General features: G+C 34.7%; 1 protein-coding gene and 1 pseudogene across 2 annotated transcripts; one reads left to right on the top strand and one right to left on the bottom strand.

The window, feature by feature from the left end:
* The first annotated feature begins 571 nt into the window (after positions 1–571).
* LOC120153004 lies at positions 572–7,609 on the top strand (annotated as a pseudogene).
* A 386-nt stretch (positions 7,610–7,995) lies between these two features.
* On the bottom strand, positions 7,996–15,301 carry LOC120152991. 2 transcript variants are annotated; one of them, XM_039165037.1, is made up of 4 exons: positions 15,170–15,301; positions 9,806–9,940; positions 8,876–9,063; positions 7,996–8,365 (listed from the first exon to the last, which is right to left on the bottom strand). In XM_039165037.1, exons 1-4 carry the CDS (start codon positions 15,226–15,228, stop codon positions 8,172–8,174), a joined length of 576 nt encoding a protein of 191 aa, XP_039020968.1. In that variant the 5' UTR covers positions 15,229–15,301; the 3' UTR covers positions 7,996–8,171. The 2 variants fall into 2 exon arrangements, with proteins under 2 accessions (XP_039020968.1, XP_039020967.1); XM_039165036.1 differs by lacking the exon at positions 15,170–15,301 and adding an exon at positions 10,318–10,428.
* Positions 15,302–16,239: the final 938 nt, after the last annotated feature.

The following is a 16,239-nucleotide window of genomic DNA, read 5'->3' as shown; positions in this document are numbered from 1 at the left end:
CAACTCACATAGAATACTTCTAATATCATTTCTAGACCATAGAAAATTTTTCAATATTTTCCCCTAATTTTCCTTGTTTGGCCGAATATATCTAATGAAAAAGGGTAAAGATTTCATTCAATTTCAAGCTTGAATTCATCTTCTTTGCACCATTTTCATGTTATTTTAACCATAACAACATCAAATTGAATCCAAATCCTAACACTTCCATAAACCCTAATTAAGTCAAACCTTATTTATGCATGTACAATAATTTTGATCATCATACGTGTTTTAGAAATAATCACTAACATCAAAAACATAAAAATCCTTCATCAATTCTTCAAGATCACTAAACCTCCTTAAACCTTAATCATGAAATCTCCGGCGAATGACGATGACGGAGCAACAAAGGCACGATGATTTCGGTCGGGTTTTGAGCGCACGGTGACGGTGAGTCCGATGGTGCATGCGGTGTGATGAATGGGTAGCCAGATCGACCGGAATCAACAAAAATCTAAGCGTTAGGGGAGGATTTTGTCGCCCACTTTAGAGCCAAAATTACGATGAACGGTGGCGTTACGACGCGATAATGTTTGGACTTTGGTCGTCGGTCGACGACAAACACAATGGTGGTGGCGACGAACTGAACAGTGGCCGAATAATGGAGAATCGGGGTGACAAAGAGGTGTCGATGGGGAATATAATTTTGGAGAATTTGGGGTTTACTTTGTTTCTTGTTTGAAACCAGAAACTAAACTATAACATTTTTTTCTCTTCTGACAAAAAATGGGAAAATTCAAGGCTAGGTCCCCAAATTTCCTCCAACTTCTAAAAATGATTATAAGTTTCTAAAGTTTATAATTTGACCCCTAAATTGGGGAGTGACAATTCTCCCCTCCTTAAAAGAATTTCGTCCTCGAAATTGATTCATGCCACAGAGCTGCAGAAATGAAACTTCCATAAGTTTTTCCATGTCTTTTAGTAGCTTTTACAGAAGTACATGTCCTATACTAATCTTTAACCAGCTGAGTATACATTTTCATCAGAACTCTCATTCATTCCAATAAAAGAATCAGAACAAATTTAATCTTGTGGAATCAATTTAGCCTTGGTTACGAGAATATGTTCATAGAGCGATAACATATCCTAATTTTATTTCAGGAGTCATATCAGAATTTCTCGATAAGTAACTCACACATTACTAGTGAGGTATTTTATAGAATTTAGACAGACGTTACGGGTATTCCAATATGTATAGGTCGAGCCCTAACAGATAAAAAACTTTAGTTAACTCGTTACAGGGAGGAACTCGACCTTGGAGTACCATCTTAGAAAAGTATGGTTGTAGTCTAGGGGCATGTACTAACCATACATCTTTTAACTGTAGAACGACCGGTCTATCTTGAAAATTTTAACTCAACTGAAGTTCTAATACCACTAAATGTAACACCTCCAGATCAATACGGGTGACCCGACCCGATCCAAGGTGTCACATTAGGGCTATCAGTTCGACCCACCATAAAAATCTCAAAAAATTTAAAACTTTTATCAAAACGTGTACACTCATAAAATGATTTTATGAATACAAAAGTAAAATTTATCAGTAATCCGAAATAATACATATTTTCATACTCGTATATATAACAAAATACAACCTACATGCCCCCTAATCACATGTATCATACTATGCAAGCAACGTCGAAGGAACTCCCTTGATGATGTCGATAGCTGCATTGATATTATTCTTTTAAACTGGAACGGATGAGTAATAGAGTGAGCTTTGGAAAGCTCAGTAATACAGAACTACCAGATGATGCTGAAGAACGTGCAGATAATATATAAGCATATATTTCCTTATCGCTTCAGACATCTACAAATTTTTAGGCTGAGCTGAGGTCCCACTGATATCTTAGGTAGTAACAGTAAGCTTTCAGTTCATAGGGAAATATTTCGGATGACTGGGTTTAGGATATCATAATAAGTTATCTAGTGTGTTCTCGCAAAACCAGTGAAAATATACAAATCTTTTTAAAACAATAGCAGTTTAAAACATATTTTTTCTTTCACTTATTATCACACCCCAATTTAGGTGTCAAAATAACCAGTTTTGAAAGTTTGAGGAAATTCAGGGACCTAGCCCTAAATTTTCTCATTTTGTGTTGGCAAAGAAAAAAATATATGTTATAGTTTGGTTTTTGGTTTCAAACCAGAAACAAAGCAAACCTTAAATTTCCCCAAATTATCTTCCCCGTCGACACCTCTTTGTCGCCATGATTCTCTACTGTACGGCCACAGTTCAGCTCGTCGCCACCACCATCGTGTTCATCGTTGACCGACGACCAAAGCCTAAGCATTATCGCATTGTGAAACGCCGTTCGTCGTAATTTTGGCTCTAAAGTAGGCGACAAAATCCTCCCCCAATACTAGGATTTTCGTCGATTCTGATCAATCCGACCACCCGTTCATCATGCACTATCAGACTCACCGTCACCGTGCGCTCAAAACCCGATCGAAATCGTCGTGCCTTTGTTGCTCTGTCATCTTCACTCGTCGGTCACCATTGAAGAAGTTCGTATGTTTTAAAATTCTGCAATCCAATATGTTTCATTGAAAAATAACACTTACACGAGAATCCCAAGGTCACGATCTAGCAATCTGGAAATTTTCGTGTCGAACCGACGACCGGAGGCGTCGCATGCGCCTCCCTGCACATGGGCCTCGTCTGCCAGCCATGGAGTATGTTGACTAGCTGGACCGGTCTAAGTCGAGTCGACCGAGCCGCCTGAACCAAACTGTGCCTAGACCGAACTATGCCTAGACCGAGTCTTTGACCGTTGACCGCCATTGATCGTCTGTTGACTTTTTTTGGGTATATATATTCTGATATTTTTCGACGTCCTGAGTCCATTTTTTAGGTTCGTTTCGCCAAATTCGAATCCGGTAAGCTGTTTTTCACTATTTAACCACCTAATTCGATCAGTTTTTCTCAATTAAGCTCTGTTTCTGATGAAATTTTTGTTGTTATGTATCTGAAGAATTATTAGAAGTTGATTTCAAGTTTGAGAGTGATCGAATCGAGATTAATTGGTCGATCGATATGGCACGAAAATCGAGATAATACATTACTACCTTTTCATGCTTTATAGAACATGTTGTTATTGGTAAATGCATGAATGAAAATGTTTTGTCTCATCTGGGTAATTAATTAATTCCTATACTCGATCCGAATGAGGTAAAAAGTCGGTAACTGAATAAAATTCTGACGGCTTGTACAAGAAATTAGAAGTTTGATAAGGAATAAGTTAAAGTTCAAAGATTATTCGGAAAAGCAATTAACCCTAGGATCTCTAAATTCTATTTATCCTTGTTAAGAGTTTTAATACCCAAATTACCTGGTTAAGAAATTACGAAAATGCCCTTGACAGGTAAAATTAGTCCCAGTTGACTTTGAATGAGAAAGTATCCTGAGAATTCGTATCTAACCCGATAAATTACTGATTTAATTGTTAAGATCCTACTTTTGTACAGAATATTCCTGATAATCCGTTCGTAACATCTGAGATGGTAGAAATGTGGTTTACATTGATAATGCATTAAACGAGTGCAAGAGTAAAGTACACAAATAGTCTCCTAACTATATGATGTTGCTTTATTAAGTCATCCAATTATTAAAAGATGTAAAAGTGTTATTTGACTATATAAAGTGTTGTTTTGTTGAGTTTATCGACTATAAAAATTATAAAAAAAATTATAAAATGGTCACCTACTATTGATTATATTACAAACTCATCACTTTTTGTTAAAAATTGATTGTATTATGAGTTAAATATTAACATGTTGATTGTGATGTGATAAAATATGATCACAAAATCTCAAACGACTATCATATTCTCGATCGTCATATTAACAATTATCAATTTTTAAATAAAATAGGATAAGTTTGAAACATAATAATTAATCAAATTATTATTTTGTAACTTTTAATATTAGAAAGACTCAGTAAAAAATTATCATATATTCAAAAGATCATTTGTATACATTACCCTTAAATCAAATACTTGGTATAACATTAAAATTCGGATTACATGTAGGTCCTCAATCTAAAAACTCATATAATTGAATTTGAACGTAATTAGGTGTAAAAGGATTAGATCCCTATAATTAAAAGTAAAAGAGACTAAATTTTAAAATTTGAAAGAGCAAAAGTATTGGTATCATAATTAAACCTTTGATTTAAAAATGGAATAAACGCAGTTTTTTACCATGTTTAATATCGGAGGAACTTCGAATACGGACCAAAAGCTTCCTCGTCGTTACTTGGATTAATAGCTGTTCCAGAACCCAATATCTCACGAGCTCTCCAATGGCTAAACTAATCACCCATTTCTTTAATATTTATTTATATACCCAAACTTATACATTAATCAGTCTTCTTCTTTCCCCCATCATTTTATCATCAAAGCTCAAAAAACACTGGTGTAACCGTGCTTGTTCCTGCTACACTACAGTTCTTCAATATCAAAAATGGTCTACTGAGATGCCATTCAAGAAGATCAATATGAATCTTGGAAGTTGGAACCCATTTTTTGCTGCTGTCCTTCTTCTTCTTCCTGTGCTGCCGCCTTGGTTCTTGTTCTTTCAGTGAAAAAAACAACTCCAACTATGAAGTATCGGCTTCGTTATCGATAAAGTACGGTCTCATCGATCCATTGAACCGCCTTGGCGATTGGATATTGCCGGAAAACGTGGCCTCGGCTTACTGCAACTGGACTGGAGTACGGTGCAACTCTGATGGTGCAGTTGAAAAGCTTGACGTGAGCTAGTTTCGGACGATAACGGAAAACTGAAAGGCCTAAGTTCTCTCAACTAGTGCTGCAATGATATGTCATCGGCTTTGCCGAAAACCTGACCCATCTCACATTACTCAGCAGCATTACCGTGAGCCAGAATTCATTCAATGGGAGCTTTCCTGTTGGTTTTGGAAGAGCTTCGGGCTAACATTGCTGAATGCTTCGAGCAATAGTTTCACAGGTGTGCTACCTGAGGATCTAGGCAATGTAACTTCATTGGAGACTTTAGACCTGAGGGGAAATTTCTTCCAGGGCTCAGTTCCAAGGTCTTTCAAGGACTTGCAGAAGTTGAAAATCCTTGGCCTTTCTGGGAATAAACTCACTGGCCAGATACCGGGCGAACTCGGGCAGCTTTCATCGCTGGAGACTATAATTATGGGGTACAATGAATTCGAAGGCGATGTACCCGTCGAGTTCGGTAACCTTTCTAAAGTACCTTGATTTAGCTGTTGGCAATCTTAGTGGAGAGATTCCAGCTGAACAAGGGAGACTCAAGTTACTTGAAACAGTGTTTTTGTATCAGAACAGTTTGGAGGGCAAGATTCACCAGTCGATCGGCAACATCACTTCATTGAAGGCGCAGGATTTATCTGATAATGAGTTATCTGGAGAAATCCCTGATGAGATCTCCGAGCTTAAGAACTTACAGCTCTTGAAATGTGTAATCAGTTATCAGGCTCTGTTCCTGCTGGAATTGGAGGCTTGACACAATTGCAGGTTCTTGAGTTGTGGAACAGTTCCCTGTCAAGATCACTTACGGTCGATCTTTGAAAGAATTTGCCGTTGCTGTGGTTTGATTTATCATCCAATTCGTTCACTGGTGAAATACCGGAAACCTTGTGCAATGGAGGCAATCTCACCAAGCTCATTCTATTTAACAACGCTTTCTCAGGTCCGGTGCCAGTCAGCTTATCGAATTGTTCGTCGCTTGTTCGTGTTCGAATGCAGAACAATCTTCTATCCGGGACAAATCCGGTTGGACTCGGTAAACTTCTTCTACATCACTTTCTTTTATTGATCTTTCTAGTAATGGCCTTCAATCCTCCTCTCCATCTACCATTCTTTCAATCCCAAGCCTGCAAGCATTCATTGCCTCAAACAATAACTTGGTTGGTGAAATCCCAGATCAGTTTCAGGATTGGCCTTCACTTTCTGTGCTTGATCTGTCAACAAACCATTTCACAGGATGCATACCAGCTAGCATTGCTTTGTGTGAGAAATTAGTCACTTTGAATCTGAGGAATAACCGATTGAATGGAGAAATTTCAGAATCGATTGCAAAGATGTCCACTTTGGCTGTTGTTGATTTGTCTAACAACTCTTTAACAGGTGGGATACCTAACAGTTTCGGAAGCTCTCCAGCTTTAGAAGTGTTCAATGTTTCATATAACAAACTAGAGGGTACGATTCAAGCAAACGGTCTGCTAAAAACAATCAATCCAGATGACCTTGTCGGCAATGCTGATCTCTGTGGCGGTGTTCTCCCTCCATGTAACTTATATTCAGCAACTTCTTCATCAAGACAAAGAAGCTTGCGAGCAAGGCATATTGTTGCCGAATGGGTCATTGGGATTTCATTTGTTCTAGTAGCTGGAATGTTACTCATCAGTGGGCGATTGCTCTATAAAAGGATGTACTCCAATGGCGGTTGCTTCGAAGAAAGGTATGAAGCAGGAAAGGGAGAATGGCCATGGAGATTAATGGCATTCCAAAGACTTGGTTTCACAGCTGCTGACATCATAGCCTATATCAAAGAAACAAATGTGGTGGGGATGGGAGCCACCGGGGTCGTATACAAGGCCAAGATGCCACAGTCAAATGCAGTTGTAGCAGTTAAAAAGTTGTGGAGATCGGGAGCTGATGTCGAATCTGGAAACGGTGGGGATTTAGTCGGAGAGGTGAATGTCCTAGGGAAACTTAGGCATCGAAACATAGTTCGGTTATTAGGATTCCTTCATAATGATACCAGTATGATGATAGTGTATGAGTTTATGCAAAATGGTAGCTTAGCCAATGCCTTAAATGGCAAACAAGCCAGTCGGTTGCTGGTAGATTGGGTTTCAAGGTATAACGTAGCAGTCGGAGTTGCACAAGGGCTTGCTTATCTCCACCATGATTGTCATCCACCTGTTATACATCGAGATATCAAGTCGAACAACATACTGCTTGATGCAAATCTCGAGGCAAGAATTGCTGATTTTGGTTTGGCAAGGATGATGGTCAGAAAGAACGAAACAGTCTCGATGGTTGCAGGGTCTTACGGCTACATAGCTCCTGGTAAGTCAGCAGTTTTGACATCTCACTTCCATGGATTTGATTCCCTGTTTATAGATAATCCTAATTTATTTCTGAATTATCCTGTAACGGAATATGGTTACACCTTGAAGGTGGATGAAAAGATCGACATTTACAGTTTTGGGGTGGTTTTACTCTAATTTTTAATTGGGAAACGACCTTTAGATTCAGAGTTCGGAGAATCCATCAATATTGTCGACTGGATTAGGAGAAAGGTTGGAGATAACAAAGTTTTAGAAGAGGCATTAGATCCTAACTTAGGGAACTGTAAGCATATTCAAAAGGAGATGCTCTTAGTTGTTCGGATAGCACTTCTCTGCACAGCCAAGCACCCCAAGGACCGTCCATCAATGAGGGACGTGATTACGATGCTTGGTGAAGCAAATCCTTGGAGGAAAAGCAGTAATAGCAGCAATGGCGGTAATGCATCGACCAAAGACATGCCAGTGTTTAGCACATCACCTGTAAATGGCCTGTTCTAGGAACATAATAAAATCTCCCTTTCCAAAACTATATTCTAGTTTGTATGTAGCATTGTATTTGTTAAAAGCTTGTAATCACTGGTTCATAGCCTTCAGAATATCAACTGTATATCAAGCTGGCTCTCTCCTGCAAATAAAGTTGTTTTTCAGGAGCCGAGTCATGCAAGATGATAAATCCATTGTACCTCAAAACTTTAAGTTACAAAGATTCTGCCATTTACATGCAATAATTGGAAGAAGGGATATAAAAGTTGCAGATACAACCTGAAATTTGAACAATGAAATTTTATTATCACAAGGATTCACTCTTTAAAAACATCATCAGACAAATCAGACTCTCTGAAAGAATGTTTTATTTTAACAAGGAAAGTTATTTGAATCCTATCTGCCTATTAACCAAATTTATAATTGGTGTTTTTACCATATTTTAAGCTACAAAAGACAGCAAAATTTCACAAAATTTATTCATCTGCAGGGGCACATCAGATATGGAGTTCTGACATGAGAAGAGTTGGATTCGAACTCCAACGGAAAGAAAAAAATTTGCCACAAGTATGGGTACTCATTTCTTCTCTTGATTCTCAGATTTCTGAGGCCTGGACTCAGTGCATGCCCTCTGAGCTGGATGAGGGATGTTTTCCAGGAGACTAATTCGTAATGCTCGCTGCTTCTCTTCGTTCCCAGGAACGTGTAGAAGGGCTTCCATGATTAGGATTTCCCAGTCTCGAGGAAGGAAATAGGAATACCAAGTATCATCTGTAAAAGAACCCCGTTTCAGAATGGCTTCGGGTTGAAAGAGAAATACATATCCAGCTTATGAATAATTCAGAATAAGAGATAATAATACGGACAACTGCTTAATGTATGATTTGGAAAGAAGATGGATTGAAAAATTACAATTGCTCATTAAAACACAACTAGCTAATAAAGCGCTTTCCACATGGAAGCTATTTATGAATAAACTTACCACCAAGAATTGAGTAAGCGTACTAACTGGCAAATGATAAGGTGAGTGATTTTGGAGGTTACAATTTTGTAACTAATGAGTGGATCTAGATGTTTGAACAAGAAAAAGACAAGACGAAACACATAAGCAGATGAAACTAACCTCCATTACGAACTGCCCACCAAGAATTGAGTAAGCGTACTAACTGGCAAATGATAAGGTGAGTGATTTTGGAGGTTACAATTTTGTAACTAATGAGTGGATCTAGATGTTTGAACAAGAAAAAGACAAGACGAAACACATAAGCAGATGAAACTAACCTCCATTACGAACTGCCTTCAATTGTAATACTCCATCGCCTTGTGGTCCTGACACGGGAAATGTGCAAGATACAGAACGCCTCTTGTGAGCAACGGCAAGAGAAGCATTGTACCATGGTCCCTTCTTAATTGGTTCCCCAATAGCATCTATAATTGCCTGATGCTTACTGGCTTTCTCCATGGCCGTGCTGAAATGTTGATAGGCCAACAATAAGGATAAGTTGCATATATATATATATATTACAAACAGAAAGTGGAGAATGAGATGAAAATGGAAAAGGTACCCTACTAGGAAAAAGGACTTGTTATTACTACTAATAGAAAAAAGGAATAAAGTAGATATTTTCATTAGAAACTAGAAATAATACGAAAATAAAAACTATATCTCTTCTTTCAATGAAATAAAATTTTATGCACACCGAAACTATGTTGCCGGGGCTCAAGTACAGGATTACGCACGGAGCTGCATGACAATAACACAAATAATAAAGCTACCAATTTCTCATATTTCCCGGATGCTATGTTATAAATAATACTAGAATAAAACAACATGCAAGTATCTCTCTTCTGAGTCAAGACATAGTATGGATTATGGTATTCAAGGACTTAAACCTTCTGTGCATAGTTACCGAGTTCTAAAAGAACCCAAGGAACCCTCAATTTTGCATATGGACCATTGACACTTCCTGCCACACAACTTCTGCATGACAAGAGGCAAATGAATTTCATCTCTTCTGTGTCCTGAAGAGAATCGAAAGTTAAGCATGTTGGACTCACTAAATCCAATCCTATGTTGTAAGGCATTTCGAAATGAATACCACCATTGTTTCATGCCCAGCCACACGCAAGAATCTTGTCGGCCATTTTTGGAAAAGCAAAGACCTTAGATAATTAGAATTCGATAGCAGTGTCGGATGCAGTGGAACATACCTTGTACAACCATGGTAGATTGCAAGGTCATCAAGAGCACTCAAGGCTACACCACCTGTTACAGTAATCAAGACAAAAGACACTGCTTTACGACCAAACGTCTTGCTCTTTTCCTCATTCACAGAATTTCCAGTGCTGCATAATACAATCAAACAAGTAAACTACTATCAACTTAGAACTTATCTTTTGGAGGAGCCTAAAAACACACCAAAAATAAAAGAATTAATGTGACAACTTAGAAATAACTATCTGCACATTGAATTTCTAATTCTCAGTCTGGGATTTGACACTTATCCTACAAGGCAACTTGGGCAAACTTGAAATTCCTTGATTTTTTTTCAGTTTTGGGTACTAAGTCACTTTCAATATCTCACAAAAAAAAAATCAGATGAGTATGGGAATGGTAAACAGTAATAGTTAAATCAGCCCAAAAAGGACATGCTTAAACTTAAACTCCAAAAAAAGTAAGGAATTGCGAAAAAAACTGAGACGAACAAAAAAGAAAATAGTACCTGAAAATCTTTGAAGATGGAGAACTTTTGAAGAAAGAAGTCAACCTTCTCGCCAACATAAATGGATGTTGGCTAAACCCTTCTATCTTCAATGTTCGTTTCTTTTTTTAATCTCTTTCAATGTGAAGCTATCTGTATGTGAAATTTGAATACGTGTTATAGCTTGGAGTCAGCTGTGATCCTTTAGCTACTCGCTTGGAACCCCATTAAAAAACCTTTGGGCTTCTCGTTTTTTTATGTATTACCAATGGGTTTATTACAATCAACTGAGTAAATGGCCCAATGCTTCTGTTTGAACCACTTGAGAAAAAATATACTTTTGAACGAATTTTCGAGTGTTTAACCCAATTTTATATGTTACTCTATAAATAAATAATATATGAATTAAAAATTAGTTGATTTATAAACATAATGTAATAGATAAATAAGGTCAGGGATTTAAGTCTCATGTTATAAATAGAACAAATTAGATTGAAAATTACTCTCATAATGAACTTTTTATAATACACAATCTAAATGGAACAAATTAAACGTCTTGCTCTTTTCCTCATTCACAGAATTTCCTGTGCTGCATAATACAATCAAACAAGTAAACTATTATCAACTTATAAATTATCTTCTTCTTCTTTTGATAAATAAGATTTTATTATCCAAAGGAACTGCTACAAAAGAACCAATTCAATCAATGGAACAAGATCAAGGGTAAACTATGTACAACAAAATCATATTATACTCCAATTGTTACATATATCTAAATTAGTGCTATCTAATCTATTAATTTTTCTGTTACTTCAGTGAGTACTAATAATGTGCTTGATTGCAAGAAGGACTTCCTCGGTTCTATAAGCACCTCTGAAAAGCCGATGGTTTCTTTCCTCCCAAATTGTATAGTTGAAAGCGCACCAAGAGAGCTTTAAAATACTGGTAATAATCGATTTACCTTTCCAAGTTGTAGTCGCCCAAATCAACATGTTAGACCAGGATAATTGAGGTTTGTGAATACCATAAAGAAGAAGAAGAGAGCGCCAGATAGAGACTGCCATCTTAAGATCTGCAAAAAGATTATTTCTGGTTTCGTTTGCTTCAGAACATAAGATGCACTGAGCATTAGTAATGATTCCAAATTTCTGCAGCATGTCTTTAGTGGCAAACGGTCCAGAATTATCATCCAAGTGATGATGTTGTGTTTGGGGATGTGCATTGGGTACCATATCAGTTTCTGCTAGGAAACTTTGCTGCTCTTCGATCGAACCTCTTCCCATAAACTTTTAGTACACTTAATTCATGCAGACAAAATAGGATAAGCAAGAGATCGAAGTTTCATGATTCTCTTAAATGTCCAACTAGAATTAGTAGGAATGTCCATGGTCTAGAAGTTTTACTGCTTTATAATGTAATTTTGAATCCATGCAATCCAGAGGGAACCCACCCCAGCCAGGAGGTTTTTGATAAGTATGATCGTGCAGAGTTTGTTCCAGGATTTAATGTCCTTAATCCCTAATCCACCTTCAGACTTTGGTGTGCATATTCGATCCCAACTCACTCTAGCTCCAGTGGTAGGGATGTCAGAACCTTTCCAAAAAAATCTGGAGCAAATTTGTTCAATCTTATATATGATAGATTGAGGTAAAATCAATTGTCTACACCAAAAATTAGCAACAGAGAAGAGAACAGTTTTAACCAATTCAATCCTGCATGCATAACTAAGTTTCAGCCTAGACCATTGGTGAAGTCTAGAATTAATCTTTTCAAGGAGAGGTTGACAGTCTTTGAAAGAAAGTTTCCTGGTAATCAGGGGAATTCCCAAATATCTAACAGGCAGAATGCCATGCTTGAATCCCGAAAAAGAAATAATGTTATCAATATCATGAGCAGAAATTCCAGCAATAAAGATTTCACTCTTTAGGGCATTAAGTTTTAGACCAAAAAGCTCATAAAAAGAGTTGAGGACAACTAAATCAAGGTTTCCTTTGCAGAAAATAAGGAGGTCATCAGCAAAAGTTAAGTGAGTAAGACCAATTTTCTTACACTTTGGGTGAAAGCTGAAAATCCCTTTAGCAACAGCATAGTTGAGCATTTTAGATAGCTTATCTTTTGGTGGAGCCTAAAAAGACTCCAAAAATAAAAGAATTAATGCATATATAAACAACAAACAGTGGTGGGGTATATGTTTTTTAGGGTAGGCATGTGTCCACCCTAGAATTTAAAATTAGTTATTAAATATTCAAATTATATATGTGTCACTCTAAAATTAATTTGTGCCTATGTTAATTTTTTTTGTACCCATCTTGAATTTATTCATGCTCAAAAGATAACTAAAAATACCTATTATAAACATTATTTTTGTTTGGATTTAAAAATTCATTCATAAGCCCGAATCAAAATAAACCAAAAATATATCTAGTTAAAACCCAAATCCAATATGCAACCTAAATTTAATATACAATCCAGATCCAATACTCTTAACCCCAATAGTAACCTTTAACCGATCAACTCAACCCCTCCAAATTCACTTTTCACCCAATACCGGAAAACGCAAAAATCATTACCTATTCCCAAATTTCAACGATTAATCTAGAAAAACTCCAATAATATGATAAGACTATAACATGTAAAAAAAATTGTAACACAATCTAAAAAGCTGCAAAAAATAGTCTACAAACCTTAAAAAATAGAGAAGAATTAACCGAATAAACTAAAATAAATAGAGAAAATCTAAAGGAAAGGTCAAAACTTTTATTGAGATTTTTCAGTGACAGCGAATATCTCCGACCGTGAATTCATACGATGAGCAACTTCACGACGACAAGTGGATAAGATTCTCTGAGATCACATGGATAAACGACAGTAATCAACTTTCCAAAAATCAAAATATTATATTTAAATTAATTAATATATACCAAACATAAATTTATAAATATCAAACATAATATCAATATATATATATATATATATATATATATATATATATTAAGTCAAAGAAATTTTTTTATGCATACTAAATCAAAGAATTACAAATTACAAATACAAAATCAACATATAATCAAATCACTAAATTAAATCTATATTTCATAACATTAATTAATAAATACATTTCAAAAATTAAAATAATATATTTGAATCAATTAAAGGATTAAAATCTATAAATACTTTTGAATAATTAATAAAAATATTAATATTACAAATTGCAACTTATTTCTTAGCGATCTATGGCATTCTTAGAGCAACCGTATTTCTTATATATATATTCATAATATTTCAGCTTTTAACTTATTTTCTTATCGTGAGAATGTCTAAGGTCCCATCAGCTTAAACTCTGGTAACCTTTTAGATAAAACATAAAATGTTAATAGTATATGTAACATTTACCTATTATAACTTATTTTCTTACATTGTATAACATTTTAGTGCAACATGTTATATTATTTCGATTGATAATTTTTTGGGTTTTGATTTATAATATTTTGTGCTCCGCTTTTAACATATTACTTTTTTACTGGTCACATCGTTCATCAACCTTATTTTAGGCGTCTCACAGCAGAACTTCTTGTTATAGGCAACTTGTTTTGTACGAGGCATATACAGTCAGTCCTAAATATATTACAGGGTCGACATTGTTGCCTCATCCAACTGGGGAAATAAGAGAAGAAAAATTCAATCTAAGATAAAGGGACTACATCATGATATATTGTCAAGTCATATCGAATATCTAACAAATACGAAAAATGAAAGCTTTATCGGCGTGCGGTTGTAGACAACGATAGAAAAGAATTAATAGTAATTTGTAAAAATTAACTAATTTTTTATTAAAATAAAAGAATCTCTCTTTTAACCATTAAAAAGACAAATGTTGAAAAACCACTATATAAATATATAATTATCATTTACGAGATATATCCTGAAAATATTCTAAAATAATATATATCTAAAAATATTCGTAAAATAATTTAGATATTTGTAATATTTTATATTACATCTAGAATTATCTATAAAATATTTTCAACGTTTATAAGATTAATAGTTAAAATATTGACATGTATCAATAATCCAATGAACACTAAAATTTATAAATATGAGATGAGATTTATCATTGTTACTAGAGTAGTGAAGATTATAAAAAGTATGTTAGAGTAAGAGAACTTATAGGTAGAGAATAAAAAAATAATGAGGTAAGTGTATTATATTGCAATTGTATTATGTATTAATAAAAATATTACGTTCTCTTGTAATTATAAGTTTCTCAATTAAACCTTATTTTGTTTTCAATTAAAAAAACATTAATTTATTTTAAGTTATTAGTTCACTTGTGTTAATTTTAATATATGATCAGTTCTACCAGTGATTGATCCATTAAGGATCTAGGGTGAGCACGTGTACACTTTTAAATTCAAATTTTCTTCGGATAATTACATATTTTAATAGTTTTGTCCATCCTGAAATTTTAGTTGTGTCTACATTTTATTAAAATTTTATATGATTAATATATATGTGTACTCACCCTAAAAAATATTTTTGAATCTGTCACAAAAAAAATACTATTAATTACAACAAACTCAACTATTAATTACAAATTACTAATGTGCCAACTTAGAAGGAACATTGAATTTCTAATTCTCCGTCTGGGATTTGACACTGATCCTAAAAGTCAACTTGGCAAACTTGAAATCCCTTGATTTTTTTTCAGTTTTGGGTACTAACCCACTTTTAATATCTCGCAAAAAAAAATCAGTTGAGTATGAGACTGGTAAACAGTAATACTTAAATCAACCCAAAAAAAACATGCTTAAACTTGAACTCTAAAAAAAAGAAAGAATGGCAAAAGAACTGAGATGAACAAAAAAACAAATAGTACCTAAAAATATTTGAAGATGGAGAACTTTTGAAGAAAGAAGTCAACCTTCTCGCCAACATATCTTTCGTCCTTACGTCACAAATGGATGTTCCCTAAACCCTTCTAACTTCAAAGTTCGTTTCTTTTCAATTTCTTTCAATGTGAAGCTATCTATGTGTGTGAAATTTGCAATAGCTTGGAGTCAGTTGTGATCCTTTATCTCGACTCGCTTGGAACCCCATGAAAAAAGCTTCGGGTTTCTCATTTTTTTCATGTATTCCCAATGGGTTGATTACAACGATCTGAGTCGATGGTCCAATGCTTACTTTCAAACGACTTAGGGACAAAATATTTTTGAACTAATTTCCAAGTGTTTAACCCAATTTTATGTCATTTAATATTTAAAAAAATAATATATGAAATAAAAATTAGTTGATTTATTAAGATAATGTACTAGATAAATAAGGTCAGGAATTTAATTCTCATCGTTGTAAATAGAATAAATTAGATTGAAAACTATTCTTATAATAAATTGTTTACAGGACACAATCTAAATTAATCAATCAATAGATTAAATATTGGTAGAATTATATAATACATAAAGTATGTAAAATTTAGTTGAACAATCTTAAAACTAGTAATAATATAACTTGGGTTTGATGCTTTCTTGACAAAATGCAGCACTTTAAACATGCATATCAACCGTGGTAATTACATCACAATATCATATGTTACATGGAACGCCACAAGCTTGGGTTTTGGTTTTATTTGGCTTAGGTTTGATATCAACCGGGCAAAACCACTGAATTTTCAAAGCAAGGTAATTAGCTGGGAATCTCAAGACCGGCATATGTCCCAGTAGCTCTATTTGTATTTGATCTAGATTCAAAGGATTTTGACTTGATCTGATTTAATTAGGTCGTTTCTTTTAAAATTAATATTTGAATTAGGTCGGGTTAGAACAAAATCGTCTCGAATATTTTCAGAGCTTTGAGCTAAAACTTAAATATAGGTCATATAGAATGAAAATAGATTCTATTATTTTAAATAATTAATTTAATATTATATTAATAAATCATAAAAAAATAATT

Source organism: Hibiscus syriacus, unplaced genomic scaffold (assembly GCF_006381635.1).
Source record: "Hibiscus syriacus cultivar Baekdansim isolate YM2019G1 unplaced genomic scaffold, ASM638163v2 tig00111097_pilon, whole genome shotgun sequence".
NCBI classification, from domain to species: Eukaryota; Viridiplantae; Streptophyta; class Magnoliopsida; order Malvales; family Malvaceae; genus Hibiscus; species Hibiscus syriacus.
The sequence above is the reverse complement of the archived record's forward strand: the minus strand, read 5'-3'. Positions and strand labels throughout refer to the sequence as shown.

What these genes read in the sequence shown, in the direction of transcription:
- LOC120152991 (XM_039165037.1), bottom strand. Translation starts at nt 15,228, where the DNA reads ATGTTGGCGAGAAGGTTGACTTCTTTCTTCAAAAGTTCTCCATCTTCA. An exon ending in CCATCTTCAAATATTTTTAG is followed by an intron (nt 9,941 to 15,169) that starts GTACTATTTGTT and finishes TGTATTATGCAG; the next exon opens with CACTGGAAATTCTGTGAATG. An exon ending in GAAGGCAGTTCGTAATGGAG is followed by an intron (nt 8,366 to 8,875) that starts GTTAGTTTCATC and finishes GTTCTTTTACAG; the next exon opens with ATGATACTTGGTATTCCTAT.